Genomic DNA, 16,858 nt, shown 5'->3' on the forward strand with positions numbered 1-16,858 from the left:
CGCTTTTAACTACGTTACTGTCCTGGCCCTTGCGGGAGTAAATTTTTCTGAATGCGGCCCGTTAGCTTAGGTGGGTTTGAGACCCCTGATTAGCCGGAAAAAAGCGAAAGTTCAAATGTTAACAAATTGGGCACACCAAGCCGGCTGTGCACGTCCATCTCGCGTCACATGACCACTGGGGGCCGTGACGAAGCCACCGAAAAAGAATGTCTCTGTATAAGAATTCTACGCAACGAGACTCCGTGCATTCCTTTCGTTGTAGTGGAGTGCTGGAAACTTCAAATCAAAAACGTTTCCGTGCTTTGGAGCTCTATGATCGCTTTTGCGATAAGTTACAGGCATATATTTATTATATTACATTTATTACTGCGATTACAGAATAACATTCGGGATATAAAATCATAAAGAATGCAAATAAAGCACAGAATAACTACATGTTAACTATATAAGCGCCTGGTATATCTGCTTTTAGCTCGCCCGTTTAAGATAAATCAAGTAGCCCCATATGCAAGGAGCAAAATAAGTTCAGTACTTGTCTCTAATAAAAATTCTGTAAATAGCTTGCCCACATAAAACAATCGTGTTTTTTTTTTTTCCGAGAGAAAATGTGAAACATATATGTATGCATGCACAACGTATGCGGAACAAACATGAAGGGGCACTAGAAAGGAAAACAATTTCTGTATTATCAGTAAATTACTCTTTAGCAATTCCTAAATCACCACGCTCGCCGGGACAAGACTCTTGGTAAGTGAGAAAATGCGCAAAAAGGTAAATGCGGGTGGCGACGCCCTCTCTAAGTTCGCGCAGCAGACACCGTGACATCTTAGATTCTGACGGCGTCTAATGTGGCCTACGTAGTTTCTAATCACTAAAGATGAAGTACATTGACCTCTGAGGGGGCCATAGACTTAACAGGCCAAGTTTCAGGAAATTTTATAGAGCCAATATCCCCAAATACGACAAATAGTTTGAAATCCGTGGCGTCACGCTCGAAGATTTCGGCGCGAAATTTAAAAAGTGGGCTTTTGATCTTGATTTTCTCGTCTGATAATAAACTTATGATGGTGAAGTGAATGACATACGAGTTCTTAGACTTCACTTTATCAGAATAAACCGATTCAGTGCTTCACTATAGTGTCCATTTAAGAACCCAGCAAAGTCCAAGCCCGGCCCGACCCGAGCCCACCACCTCAAACCCGGGCCCGCCGCGAGAACTACTTTACCCAACCCGGGCCGGGTTTCCGGGTAGGCCCGTGCAGTGCTCTAGCTGGGAGTACAAAGGCACGCAAGAGCGTGCGTATACGGAAGCGACTTGCGGTCCCCGGCACTAAAACTCTAACAGAGAGTTTTAGAATAGGGTACCCAAAGCTCTGCGTACGCTATGCTTTGCGTTTGCTGGAACTGCGCATGCGTCATTACGCTAACCTCTTGGGTACTCACGTTAATTGACGAAAATAGCGTATCGTCCCCAACGAACGCTATCTTTACGCACCCTATTCTAAATACTTCACACCTTCGGTGGCGGCAACCCCCTCGGTAAATTACGTATGTGGCTGTACATAGCGGCAACATCAAAGAGCGTCGTTCTTTAGAAGCGTACTACATATGCGCCGGGCAGCAGCGTGAGCCCCCTTTCTTTGGCACACAGCCACATCTCAACCCATTAAGTGTTCATTCATCGGCGTGGAGTCATTACGCCCAGGCAGCCGAAGTGGATGACTAATCAGAGATGAGATCGATATAGGGAACAGCTTTGGCTTCGACCACCACATTGACTACCGCAACAGTGGAAGGATGCTCATCTGATCAGCACTCACAGTGACAATAACGCGTGTTTGCACGAGTCTGTGTGTGTTTAAAATATCAAAGGCCCCACACAAAGCTCAAAGACGGTAGTAACGTTCAGTAAATGATTTATGCAGTCGCCAAAAATGCAAAACTGTAGTTGCAACTGCGTTCCAGCAGTGTGCACTTATCTTTAGAACGACGCAAGCCCTTGTCTCCGGTGTGAAATGTCATTATCAGCTGATGGCTCGATGCATATACACGTCGTGTAAACCGAGTTTTGGTTCGGTCCAAACAGCACAGTCGTATTCAATATTCGGTAAACGCTTGTGTTGTAGCTTCTATCGTTTTCTACCGTCCTTCTTTGCGCTGTAAAAATGACCGCACAAACGTAAAGCAAAGAATGCCGAGATAAATTTCGGCTGTCTGTTTCTCTTCAAGCTTCACTGGTCGCCTGAGATACAACACGCGGCCAGACAAAAATAAGTAATCGGCAGAAAGCGTCGCACGATGCAATGAAAATATTCATTCCGTTTATACCACTGAACAATCAAGGAAGCTTATGGCACCGAAAACTGAACGCTGTGAACACTTGTTGTGGTGGTGAACAACTTGGCCCACCACTTTTCGTTGGCATTTATATATGCGGTGAGCCACAGTGCCTAAGTTTATCAGCTTACGTTGCCCTTTATCAGTCTTCCGAGCGAGGAACAAAAAATGTGACAGCAACGAAGCAGAACATTACGTAAGGGCACGAGGTTTACGTTTACCCGATGCGGTCCAGTTGTCTTCAAAAGCTTGTTTTCTTGTTAAGTTTGACAACACGCCTTCAAACAAAGTGCACGCATACAGCATGCGGTCCTTGAAAACAGCCATCGCGATAATAGGAATTTTACGCACCCCCACGCGCTCCGCGCGCTTTGTTTACAGGCCTGCACAGGCGAACTACTTTTTTTTTTTTTTTTTCATGAGCAGAGCGCGCTACCTTCGAGCGTAGCGGCGACGGCCCACTTCATGACAGGCTGAAACCAAGGCAACGGGGCCGCAGGAAAACGACGACAAACGGCGCGACATTCGTGACATAACTGCGTGCAGGCGTCATGCAGATTCAAAGGCGTATACATAGCTCTAGATTCTTTTTTTTTTGTTCGCTCGTAGAATGTCATCGCGATCTCACCTTTCCTGCTGCCTTCTTGTATCTTGTGATCGCCAGGTCGACCAGATCACGGACGAGAAGGTCTCCGTTCCCGCAGGGGACGATCACTCGGACCGGCCCGAAATTCACTGTCACTTTCATGACGACGCGACCAGAGGGGGATGAAACACCGGTTTTCTACCGCTTAACTGGCGTGGCGTATCCAACGCAAGGGCGACACAGGCACACCGGAACACAACACATCCACAAGCACGCATAAAACTGTAAAGAAACACAAAATATCCCGCAGACCGACGTTAAAACGATTCACGAATAGCGCCAGGAATTCAAACGGAGACAGAGTCACTTCGTAACTTTTCTCCGTTCACAAGGGGCGGCAAACCGCAACGAATGCCGATGACGGAAGGCACTTCACCCGCACGACAAAGCAGCGGCGGCTCTTCGCCGCTTCATCTTCTACGGTTCCGTCGAGCTGGCTTCAACTCCGCGCAAGTAGCAGCCTAGGAATAATCTTCTTCGTGCAGCCATCGCAGGGCTTCACCGGGTCATTCACACGAAGGAATCAGCCGGAGCTGGCGTTGTTTGTCAGACGAAGTGTTGTCGATGGCACGTTGGCTCTCGCGCGACACGCACGCACGCACACACAACACGCACACCTGGCCCCTGAACCACGTAAGCCTAACTGTCCGACAGCGACCCTGGCAACGCTCGGAGTCGAGGACTACAGTGCCGGCCCGCCAAGATGAGCATCCCACGCAGTCGTACAAGGCTTACCCCGAGGAAACAAAATGGCACTGTCTTCGTACGCTTCGCGAGAGCGCGCTGTTTTTGTTCGCGTCAACGGTCGCTCCGGCGCCGATGAATACACGGGAGAAGCCAGCCTGACGCTCGCTCGACAGTGCACGGCTGCTGCCGCTTCGTAACAAACGCTCCCATTGGCTGCAAGAGTTTGGGACAACCTGCGGATTGTAACCAATGGCAGCTAAGCGATGGCAGGGATGCTCTCTCTCTCTCTGCACTCCTTACGCGCTTCAGCTGTGTCGCTGACGCCGGTTTCGGTTTCGATTGCAAGCGCGAAACGCGCGCGCCGTTTTATCTTCGATTTTGGAAATGCTTGCGAGAGCTACTCACGGCTACATCATAGCTTAGATTTGCTGGTCTTGCTGACACGCAAAAGATGTTCGCTTGTGGGGGTCAAACAAAGCACATTGGAACGTGCGGTTCATGCGATCTTGGTGGTAAAAAAAAAATAATAATACGAATAATTATTCAGCGAATAATCAAATATCACCACAGAGCAATATGTAAGTAGGGAGATCGTAAAGGGTTCTGAATTACAGTTGGAACGCGCATCCGTAATGCATCGCATGCATTAATTCAGCCCATTTTACGCTATAGGGGCATTGTTGCCGCCATCTCTCGGCTTGCAAACGAGTCACGGGAAGATCACTCGGCAACGCGCCGCGTGATGGCGACAAGGCTCGTCCACCGTACTCTCCTGCAACCACCTAATGTTTGAATGAAATCAATGAAATCATTTGAATGTATTACTGCACTGTTTCAAGAGGGGTACTCATAAATCCTCAAATGATCAGCGTCCTGCTTACGTTTAGTAGGATTTTATTATGCCGCTAGCAGCTTCGCAGAAGCGGCGAGAAAGTGTACGAAGGTCGAAGAATCAGTAGCAGTAGGCTGATATTTCAGGTACATTTTCGTTATTTTTCACACCACTTCCTTCTACCAAAGGCAGAATAACATTAGAGCGGACCATTCGTCATGTGAACGAGTCGCAACGAGGGAGGGCAGAAGAGCGACCCATGTGATATGTGAAAGCTCATTCCCCTCTCTCTGGCTGGAAGAGCAGCGGATTCGGTAAACAGTCAAACACAGTCACACTCCTTAAATTTCTTTTCCCGGAAATGAGCTGTAGTGACGTTGAAGACGAGACGACCACGACACTGCGAGCGAGTGTTGTTCGACTCCGGTTAAAATTTTAGGCTGTAACAAATGTGTTACTCATCCATAATAACCAGTTGTCTTGGGTACCGCAAGCAGTACAGTTTCTATGTAAAGCTACCGAAACGTTAAAGACGCGTGCCTGAGCCAATAAATTCCTGACATGCCGCCTCGCCCATATGCGATTTCTTTCAGTGAAAGCAAGACCTTTTGTGGAATTCAATTCAGAAACGTCTTCCAGCAACACCTGAGGTTTCAGACCAACTCGCTACGGGACTGCCAGCCTAATTTTACACTCAATGGCAAGCGTAATACACGCAAGAAAATGAAAACTTAAATAGGGAGAGAGAAAAGAAAGAGAAGAAGAAGAAGAAGGTGGAAGCAGTCAGCGACACAGCCATATTGATTTAATGTTATCTAGTAAATACACCCCTCGGTGTTCGTTGACTCCTTTCGTTTCTGAATAAAGGAGGGGACACAATGTGAAGCAGCTGTACCTCTCCAATTCGAATAAATGCAAGTTTCCAGCGTTGTCTTGAATGTACAGTCTGTGTTGTCCTCTTTACTGGTAGAAGCGAACTGCGAACATAATAGGTTTTGAAACCAAACCAATGCTATATAGATGGAGAGGGAAATATAAAGAAAGAACAATCGATCAAGCAAAACATTTATCACGCACGTGTATTCCGTCGAAAGTTTCATTCCTGATGGGATCCGCGTGAAGATGTCAATGAAAATTCGTCTGGCAGCAGATTACAATGAAATTCGTTTTTGGGAAAATTAGTGTGTGTGACTGCATGTCTAGAAATTGAAAATAAAATCTTATATGGCGTTAGTAAAACTATAAGCAGTAAGTTACTCGGCGCGGCCAGGAAAAATAAATTCGTTTCTTTTTTTTTTTAACTTCTCAAGCTCACCCTCTTTCCACTTATTGTGATGATAATGATGATGATGATGATGACGAACAAAATTGTGTTGAAGAAACATTGTCTCACCCTACTGTTGCAGTAGGCCTCCCAAGTCCCCTTCTCCCATAAGCAAAAAAGTAAAGAAAAAAAAAACATCTTTGCACCGTTGCCTTCCCTGCATCATGAAACATAGTGCAGTGAAGCCACCTCTCATAGCAGTGCTGGCGGCGGAGATTCTTAGGCAAGGAGGGGGGGGGCAGAGGTAAGAACTCGTTTCGCAGAAATTCCGGTGTCGGCATCGGTGTCTGCGTCGTTAGATGTGAGCAAAAAATCATCATTTTGTCCGTGACCGAAAAATTGAGAAAGATGCAAACAAAATAAATAATAAAAATCCTAGTTCGAGTGGGAATTGAACCCAGTGCGTCTGCATGGAAAGCAGGTGCTCTACGACAGAGCCACGCTGTTGCAAGAAGCTGCTCCGGAAAAAAACACTGTGTATATCACGTAGTTGGAAGGAGTCTCCTTAACGCGTGTAATATTGCGTAGCAGAAGCGTAGAATCGCGCCAGGCCTCAAAACATGTGAATTGCGCAAATAGTGGGTATGTTAAAGGCCCACCTAATACACAGTGCTCAGACACATTTAGTTATCATCAGCCAAGGGCGTCCGCAGAACTTTTTCCAGGGGGGTGCATCAGCAGAGGGTGGGGGAGGGGCGCATACAGCACAGGTCGCTTTTGTTTCATTGCCGTGACATGACCGGCAAGATTCGTCCATAGCAGCATGTAACGTGCAAAGTTGGCTGGTAATCCTGAATGATATTTCACGTGGATATGCGGGACTGGAGTGTGCGAATCAAGCTGTGTAGCTTACTGCTACTCCATAGAAAATTATTATCCAAAATTCCAAGGGGGGGGGGGGGGCAGCTGCCCCCCCTTGCACCCCCCTCCAGACGCCCATGTCATCAGCTGCAAAAGCATCAACAAAGTGAGCAGCTGCGTAAGTTCACGTGTTGCCTTACGGAAGCGTGGGCCCTTCGCTGATTCGCAAAAGGAAGAATTAAGTTGTATTGGGCACTTAACTGTATTTGCAGTCACATTCTATAACAGTTTTATAACAATGTTACGCGTTATTCTATAACATTCTATAACAATGCTACGCGCAGTCGTTCGTTTCCTTGCGGCATGATTGAGGCATGCAGCGAGATCTAAGCAAGGCTAGCAATTGAGAAGGCTCGGGGCCCGATTACGCTATCGCGTTCTACTCTTGAAGGCGAAGCTCAAGCTTTCGCCAAGCTTTTTTTATGCAAGTTTTCTCTCGCCGATTTGTAACAAAGTCAAATTACACAACCTTTATGAACGCAATTTCGTCAATCAATATAATTATCAACATATAACTTACAACCACTACACTCTAAGAAAAAAAAGAGTCAAAAGAGGGGGGTCATGGAACCGTGACTCTCTTCGGGCGTCCATGTGACCCCTTTTGGAAGGTACAGGCAGAGAAAAAGAGTTAGCAGTTCGGAAGGAGTCACTGGACGCCCCTGAAGCGCGTTTCGATTGGCTTCGCGCGCTTGCCCTTTGGCGCCGTTGTGGCGCGTTGCTCGCCAACGGAGACGGGGTTGGCGCCGGGGTGACGCGCCGCTTCTGCCTTCTCTCTCAGTCGTCTCAGTCGTCTATGCTATTGGAATGCGTTGCGTTGGTTGCGCGGGTTGCGTGTCTTGAAGTTTCATCAGTTCATGTTCATGCGCGTTTTCGATGGTGTTGACGCCGGCTCCGCGCACGAAGTGACGCCTGCAGGGCGGAATATTCATGGAGCTGCGGATACGGACAACGGGCGCCAGTTAACGGTGAGTGTACTGCTTTCGTAGGCACTAATTATACAGCTTTAGCTGGGCGTCTGCAGCAGCTCTGCGGAAGTTATCTGCCAGCCATTTCCAACAGCAGCCCGTGTCCGCGGGGCTGTTGCGGATGCCCAACTAAAGCTGCCGGTTAACGAGTTGCCACCGTTATGCGCGTTGCTGTACAAGCTCCCATAAAGTGAGCGATGCAAACAATTATCAAGGGTCATTTCTTGCTGATCGCGCGTTGTGTCTGCACTACTGAAGGTGCAAGATGTCGTTTGAGATGCACTTTAGTCTACTTCATAATAACATTTCCATCGACCTTGAGTGTGCTGCGTGCTTCCGCGCGTGGGAACGTGAAAAAAAAAAAAAAAAAACGTCTGTGTACAGAACGCTCAGACGCACTATATATAATGGTTTTTGTCGGCTTAAAGACGGTAGCTTGAGGTGCAGATGTAGTACGGTGGCTTCCAGAACGGATGTGGTAGTCATTAGTCATTCAAGTTGGACACGCCTCGCCGGTAAGGCGAAAATGCTAGACTTTCGACGGCGCCCGGGCGCCCGTTGTTGCGGCCGTCGCCGTGCACTTTTTTCCTTCGTTTCTGTTTGCTCTTTTCATGGTTTGCCAACATCTGCGATGACGCTATAACGGAATCAAGTGAGTGTACGTGATTGTGGGAGTTATGTGTGCTAATTCTAGCATATGACATGTCTGATCTCGACGTAGACGGCGTCCGCACGCGCTGGGTGTCGTTCGTACCCTCATACTCGCATGTGTTTATCGGAGTATGGGTTACGTTTGTAAAACATGCGGTCAGTAACCGCTCACGGCGTGCCCCTGACTGCCGGAGGAAGTGTTTGGGTGTCGGGGTAAGCCGGCGCAAAACCGTGTTTATTCTGAAACCAAATTTTGAAGCGATTTCTCAGAAAAAAAGTGCTTTCATTCGTGCATAGCCAGTGCCTATTGCGAGACGAGGTTCCCGCTGCCTTTTACGTGAAAATTTGTTTTCGTTCCTTCATTGTGTCTATGTTAACCACGTATTTTGTAGGGTTTTGCAAACCATTACTGCAATTTCATTTTCTCATCATAATATCACGTTCTGCTTTTCAGATACCGTTGTTCATGGTGCTCACGCTGAACAGGAGCGACGACCTAGCAAGCCACAAGCAAGCCACAAGTCTGAGACCTCCAGCCGTCACCACTTTTTGATTTATTCTTAATCATAATGAATAAAGATTGAAACATGATGCCCTTTTCTGCAGATTATTTTGCACTATATGACACTATGCACATCAGTCACACATTTTAGTTGGCTATACTCATAGAAGCATGTAAACGAGATACATCTTTTCGCGCTTTCTATATAACTTTGCTGGAAAATATGTGTTGTTTTGACGAGTTTTATTAAAATAATGCTAAAACCGAACTATTCCCTTTTTGCAGTCGCTGGGCAGAACGGCAAGTATTATTGGACATGCTTAAAATGAATACTCCACTATTTTCAACAGTAGTCGCGCAAAAGTAGAGCAAGGGTCAAATGAGTAGCTTAAAATACTCGTGGAGTCGCTTGACGCTTCGGTGTAGGTCACTTGACCCCCGTAGGAGTGTTACCGGCAAGAGTCGTCTGACTCCCTATAAGTGGTAACGTGATCCTTCGGATGAGAGTCTTTCAACTCTTCCTAGAGGGTCGGGGGACTCTCCTAGAGCGAGCCGACCCTGACCCACCAAGAGAGTCACCGTGACTATTTAAAGAGAGTCCTATACGTGGCAAGTCAGAACTCTCCGAAAAGAGTCACGCATACTCTTTTTTTTTCTTAGAGTGTACATGGTCCTCATTGTAATACCGAACTTTCTCGACAGCGCATTAAGAACGGAGGCTTGCGGCTGTCAAGATCCTGTCTCGAAGTTAATTGTCCTCAGAGAGACGTTGTTTCGAAGGGGATCATCACCAACAACGCTGTTCCAAGATGTCTCTTGCGTGCAAAGTGCATGTTGCTGCGTATTTCCGCACGAAAACCTGCGAAATTCTGTCGCACTTGAGCTATTGGGTTCTCGTCGGAATTTTTTTGTTACACATACAAAAATAAATAAATAAAAGAAATGTGGCTAAATCGAATTGTCGGTATAGCATATTCTTTTTTTTTAATTGCGTTAGTTTGCCCTGCGGCATCAATACACATTACACAAAAAATTGGGGGACCCTTAAGCTTCGCCTTTAAGAGTTGAACGCGATAGCGAAATCCGGCCCCTAGTGCGCACTTCAACCACTAAGTGCATACTTATTAATGTGTATTGCTACACTCACACACGCACGCACGCGCGCGAATTTTACAGGCTTTCGATCTAAAGCAAGAGTCGCATGGCCTCCAAGATATACGCCGCGCGCCGGCCCTCTCGGATGCCATAAAAAGTCGAGATATATTTCTCACAATGCCTCACAGATGGCAGCACATTATCTAGCGTTTGCTGCCTTGGCTTGATATGTTTTCCTCTAGATGGACATAGTTGTCCATTTTTAGAGCTGTTTGAAAGTTCGTGTGTGTATTTAGCGGCGATGGCTGCACTATCCCGGCGTTTTTCGACGTAGTTTGATGGCCTCGCGAATGCGCCTACCGTATGGGCTCGTTTTCGTCGTGACACCTGCCGAACAAAATGCGTTAAGGAGACTCCTTCTACTACATGGCATTTATGTAGTGTTTTTGTCCGAAGCAGCTGCAAGCAACATCGTGGCTTTGTGGTAAGACACCTGCTTGCCACGCGAACGGCCTGGGTTCGATCCTCATTGGGACCGAACATTTTATCGTTTATTTTATTTGCTACTTTCTCGATTTTTCGCTCACGGATGATTTTTCGCTCACAACCAACGGTGCCGACGCCGACAGCGGAAATTCTGCGACACGAGCTCTCTAACGCTACCGCGTTAAAATGGTGCAGTTGTGTTTCCTCCATGAAGTCCATGAGGGACCTATGGTTCGGACCGTATATCCATCGCTGCAAGTCCGGTGGCCTGGTGTGCTGAAGTCCCGCACGCCGCAGGTGGCGTCGACGAGCCGCTTGTAGCCCAGGGCATGTCCATAAGAGGTGGTTCAGGTCTGCTTCCCGCACCGGCGCAGGACAAAATGGGTTGTTTGAAGTTGTGTCGGTGTATAGCCCCACTTAGCGCGGATTGAAGGCGTCACAGCCACACTCACGCACATCCTACTTTGTCGTAACGCAGCAGCAATGTACAAGGGAGGGCAACTGTCTCATCTTTGCTGAGGGCCGCTGAGAGCGGACGTTTGGCGCGCTATATACTCACCACGTTGTATACAAGAGAGAGGGAGGGAGGGAATGTGCATGTGTCTGAATAATTGTGCAACTGCATTGCACTTAGGAATATAAGTTTTTTGTGTTCCGTTAACTCTGGGATCTGACTCGGTGTTTGGACCGCAACCGGCGTCCGTTGGCGCACCAAAAGACCCAACCTTTAATTGCCCGTGCGTTCGTGTTACATTTCGGGGGACATATAAGTCAGCTCCTGCAATCAGCCCGGCCACTGCGTCCCAATATAGAATGGGATGCAGTGGCTGCAATATATGAGAAATTACGAAATTATTTCTATTATGGCATGGTTACAAAACAGATTAGCGACTGGAGAAGGGGCCGATTAGTGTAATCCTGCTCGTTCCTAACGCGCTAGCATTGTCTAAAACAATAAATAATCAGCAATAATGAACAACGAAAATGTCTTTATGCCCATACATGACATCCACATGTTGCCAACGGAATATTTATTGTACTTTATTTACACAGCACCGTCTCTTTATTCAGCAGTCACAAAAGCGAGAAGAAACAAGAATTTTGACTGAGTGTCATCGTTATATATCCAGAGGCCTTCACAACACACCGTGCACTTTCACGATGCATTTATTGGATGAAACGAAAACAAGGATGACTATACGCACAACGAACTTTTATTTGTCACCCCGTTCATGGAGCAGCATGGGATGATCATTAGGTCGAAGGTTTGTGTAATTCGGCACAGACTGCCGCGAAGGCTGCACGTAATTGTGGATTACCCAGTCGAGAAGACCGCAACAGGGAAGCGCATACGTATGGTAGGCTATCGAAAATAAGTGCAGGATAAGCGATCGTTGCCGACGGTAGCCAACGGAGCTTTACTTTCGTCTTCTTTTTTTTTTTTTTTTTTTCCCGTAAGCCCTACCCACCTCTGATGCATCATGTCGGCTGACTTCGATACTTGGCATTGCTTTTCTGACGCGCCTCCAAGCGACATTATCGCAAGTGGCAGTCGCACGTCATTCAGACGTATTGCACAAGAAGTAAGATAGTGCCGATATGTATCGTCTGAAGTATTCCAGGAAGAACGGATGATAACATTAGAGTTTCGCCCCTTGCAATGACCTGCAGCCACACCTCCACGGTTACGCAAAGCCATGGCAACTTCAGTATCCAACCTTCTTTTTTTTCCTGGAACCTGTACGATTTCAGTAAAATATCAGATTATCGTCAGTAATGCGTTCGTCTTGCATCATATCCTGCCTATTTTGCTGGCGCCTGTGCGGTGGTCGTATGTCTACTACTTGAAGTTTATACGACCGTAAGACTACACACGACTATATGCTTTCAAGTTCGATCGCTCGCTATACACAGTGCTTGGCAATGAGAACGCCACTCCAAATAGTATGAAAACAGAGATACGAGTGCACAGGTGACGGTGCTACGTATAGGAGGTGTCTTCAGAGAATACACACTGCAGAGTTGTGGGGCTTCCAAGACAGGCGGCGTGGAGAAGGCTCCATGCCGCGGATATCGGACGCCCAATACGCGTTGCGCTGTCTAGTAGGCTACGATCGTCGAGTTGTTTTTGTGGTACTACCGCCGGTGTTGCCACCAACGCCGCTGCTCCCGCCTTTGCAGGGCTCCCAGCGCACCGCCTTGTCGCAACAAAGTTTGTGCGGTTGCTGCGCGTCAATGTCGCGCGCTTCCTGATCGCACACGAAGGCTACCACCTTGACGATGCCACCGGCCACCGGCTTCTTCGCCATGTCGCACAGGCTCTGACCAACGGACACGTTCGTGGGTGCGTACATCGCATTCAGGCTGCCGGTGAATGCCGCCATCTGCAACGGCGAAAGCGATAACAAAGAGGAGAACATGGTGTTTAAACTCGGAAAAGCCAAGAGCATATATAATATACAGCGCGCAGCTTTGTACAAGACACTGAAACATGCAGACGAGAGAGCTCCACTACTACTATGTCGTGCAGTTAAAGGAACAAAAAAAAAAGACAAAAAAAGGAAAGCAAGTAAGAGAAGGGTATTGATTAAAGGCAAACCGGTTGTGGCTGCGATGTTATCAGTCGGATCAAAACATCGACTGAGAAGAAAAAGATGGCTTCCACCTTAATCAATCTGTACTCCTGATTATATTTTTAATAGACAATATATAACTTATAAAATTTAAGGTTTATCTTTTAAAACTATACCCGGTGCTTGGCCAATCCCACAGCGAGGTGTGTATACAAGGATCTGCTTACTACGTATACAACGTGTACACTACGTATACAAGGATCTGCTTACTCTACTCTACTCCACTCGAGTCGTGCTAGGCTAATGCATAATGGACGCTGTAAGTTTTACAGCGAAAGCTGTTATGAGATCATTTCACCGGCCGTTTTTGGCGCCGTAGTTGTCCGCCGCCGCCGCCGGTGTCCGTAACCAGTATCGCTCGAAATAAGAAAAAAAACGAAATAAGAAAAAAATTCCAGGGTGGAACGAGGTTCGAACCTGGGCCCTCTGCGTGGGAGCCCAGCATTCAACCTCTGAGCCATGCCGGTGCTTGAAACTGCTTTGCGAAAAGGTCCTATACAGGCTTCATGTCGGGAAGGAGCCACATTAGCATATGCAATATAGCGTGGTAGAAGAGTAAAATAAGCACCAAGCGTCGCACAACGCGAATTCTGTAACCAGGCGTCACACAATGCGAATTGCGCAACGAGTAGGTTGTTGAATGCTTCCAACCCATTACAAAGGACTCTGCCATAATTCTTCATCGTCATCAGGCACAGCATCAACAAAGTGCGCAAAATGCCTCACATGGGTTTAGCAGGTACCAACGCTCTCCGTAGAATGACGAAAAATGGCACAGTGCCTGCTGCTTTACTTCTCGAAAATTACAATGATTTATAGCGTAGCGGGTTCCTTGCAAGTTCACTTGTATTGGTTGCCAAGGAAGCCCATAAGCGCATGATCCACTTCCTCGGGATCTCAGTAAAATTACAATGATTTATAGCGTAGTGGGTTCCTCGCAAGTGCACTTGTATTGGTTGCCAAGGAAGCCCATAAGCGCATGGACCATTTCCTCGGGGTCCTCGGGGTCTCAGTAAAGTTATTCGCCCCCCCCCCCCCGTCTTTCTCCCACGTCAACGTATGTTATACAGCATGGCGGGAGAGGGAACTAGCGACCGGGCGTCACCCAATGCAAATTACATAACTGGTGGGCCGCTTAAAGATTCCAACCCATTACAAAGGGCTGATCCATAATTCTTCATCGTCATCAGTCGTCGCGTCAACAAAGTGCATGTAATGCCTTACAGACGTGTAGCTGGTGCCTCGCTTCTCCGCAGAATGACGAATAATGGCTTAGTAGGTGCTTGCCAACTTCACAAAAATTATTATTTATGGTGTAGTGGGTACCTTTCTATATATAGTGTACTTGTATTGTAGCCCCAAGAGAGCTCCCCCAGTGTGGGTATGAGCCACAGCTTCCAGGCTCTACTCTACTCTACTCTACTTAACGGGCTCTAGAAACGCCGCTCTTCCAGCTTTCGCTGTGACTGTACTGCGGTTTCAGCGCAGGCCTGGCGTTTTTTTTTTTTTTTCACTTGATCATGATAATGATGATGATAACAACTTTATTTTCCGCCAGATAAGGAGGCCCCTTACTCCCCGTCCCCGGCACACGGGCCTAGGTGACGGGGGCCAGCACCTCCGCGATTAGAAGCAGGCAAAGAGGTCTGGACTCTTAGCGGCTTCTTCCGCCAGGCGGATATACTCGTTGCCGTGAAGCAGGGTCCTCGCTCCGCAGCAGGGCTTCCCAGGTCTCTCGACAATTTATATTTGATTTGGGGAGCTATCGCACTCCCAGATTACGTGGTCGAGGGTCCCCCTCACCGCACAGTGCTTGCACTTATTGTTTTGCCTATCATCTGGCTGAACATGATATGCCCAGGCCGGGTTTATAAAATTTCCAGCTTGCAGGCGCGGCCATGCTACTGCCTCCTTATTGTTTAGACGTTTATCTGGTGGGGGCAACAGTCTCCTAAGTAACCGATAATTTTCGACGATATCCGTATAATTTTGCAGACGCTCGCCCATGTTCCGGCAGTCAGGCGGTTTCGCGGTCACCCGGAAGTACTTTTGTGTGCCGTGACGTCAAATTAACGAGGCCATGAAACTCCCAGTACACGTTTTCATGCCTGAGTTTACTGTACATAACACGGTTCATTTAGTTGTCAAAGATGCGGGAGCGTTAAATAGCTCGAGACGACACTAAAGCGCCTCCTTAAAATGGTCTGTATACGTGCCTCTTTCTTGCAGAACTGGCTGCAAAACTCCAAGTCGGCGTCGGTGCAGAGGCTGCCCACTATGGAGGTGCTCTCCTTGTACAGCTGCTCCGGCTCGGCGCCCTCCTGCTCCAACATCACCGCACAGCTGCATTCGTTGCCATCCTGAGCCCTGCAGGCAAAGAGCAGTACTCCAGCATTACTGCATTGCGGCGTAGCCGTCCTGAAGTGTATGGCACAAGCGCGAAACAACATATGGTTCTGTGATATGACCGTCGTATCAATCCTAAAGACGCTTGCGCGTTAGTAAACAGACGTTGTGCTTTCCGTACCATTGATTATACACTGGCATGCACATGACGTGGAACACGGATAGGACAGGCACGTGTAACTTGTACCGACGCATAATGTTCATCCATAAAATGCGAACCCTTAGTTCTTAGCACCAAGTGATCGTGTAGGCGGTCAGCCTTGGTTAATCTGGGATCCCGCGGATTATTATAAAACACCGTACTTCACTACTTGCGAGAGCATGAAGAACAGTTACAGCACGTGTATAAAGGAAACAGTCCGCCAACTGGCTGTGAAAGCCGCTGCGTCGCCGCAGTTGTTAGTTATACGCTCATATAATATACAATCATCAAATGATGTGTACGCGACACGCCGAACACCGAATCAAGTTACACGGCCAAATGAAAAGTGCCGGATGAACGGAAGAAGTTTTATTTTTCGAGGGATTTACGGGCAATAGGTGTTATCGTTATTTGCAGAAAGCGACACGACTGTATTTAAGTTGCAGCGCCACTAGTACGCCAGCGTTGATGATTATAAGATGTAGCACTCGAAAGAGAAGGCTTTGCCCGACTGGACGGCCGCCATGTTTGTCGAATACTCAGCCTCAGCTCACGCAATAAACTTGGCGCCTCATTGCCGCTGAATGTGTCCACTTGTATTTATTTATTTATTTATTTATTTATTTATTTATTTATTTATTTATTTATTTATTTATTTATTTATTCATTCATTCATTCATTTATTTTCTAGAATCCAAACACGCCAGAACATATCTGCCTAAGTGTTACTTAGACGAAACGAGCGAACAAGACAAAAATTCGACAAACATTCGATAATAATCGAAAGACAGCATGCGCTCTCCAAGTTATTTTGAGCCTTTTTGATCAACACTCAAGCGCAACACTTTCAGTTTATACGACCATAGAAAATCACTGCGAAACGGACCGAGTACGTAGTCCAGACAACGACAAAAAACGATCGAGCAGAATTAGTTTAGTCTTTTTGTTTTCTGTATGTGCTGCGCACTCTTTTCGATCTTTCGGAGTGGAATCAAGACGGTCAAACCAGCTTTCCACGAAGTAACTTCAGCCTATATCAATAATCACTCGACTCGCGCGTCAGTTACACAACTCAAATATACCTCTCGGTCCCCCTAAGCAAGAACAGCATTCCACTCTAAAATAAATTCAAAACTTCTTCGGGCACAGTATTGACATATACGAAATCAGTTACATATCCGACAATGAGATAAAAAGATTACTTGCTTTACGGTGACCGGTTCTCGAAACGGTGTTGTCACATGGCAGGCAGCAACGGCGTTACTACAGATGTATTTGAGAAAATTGT

At 47.1% G+C, this 16,858-nt stretch overlaps 1 protein-coding gene across 2 annotated transcripts in view; it reads right to left on the bottom strand.

Annotated features, from left to right (window-relative positions):
* Window positions 1-11,388: 11,388 nt before the first annotated feature.
* LOC119387214 (uncharacterized) overlaps window positions 11,389-16,858 on the bottom strand; it is a 77,816-nt gene continuing 72,346 nt past the window's right edge. The window contains exon 4 of one of the 2 annotated variants that reach the window (XM_037654532.2): window positions 11,389-12,662. In XM_037654532.2, coding sequence (XP_037510460.2) covers window positions 12,498-12,662 — 165 coding nt within the window. In that variant the 3' untranslated portion in view covers window positions 11,389-12,497. Of the gene's footprint in view, window positions 12,774-16,858 lie in introns of both variants that reach the window. The other variant, XM_049413426.1, reaches the window with a different exon arrangement.

This window comes from Rhipicephalus sanguineus, chromosome 3 (genome assembly GCF_013339695.2).
Source record: "Rhipicephalus sanguineus isolate Rsan-2018 chromosome 3, BIME_Rsan_1.4, whole genome shotgun sequence".
Lineage (NCBI taxonomy): Eukaryota > Metazoa > Arthropoda > Arachnida > Ixodida > Ixodidae > Rhipicephalus > Rhipicephalus sanguineus.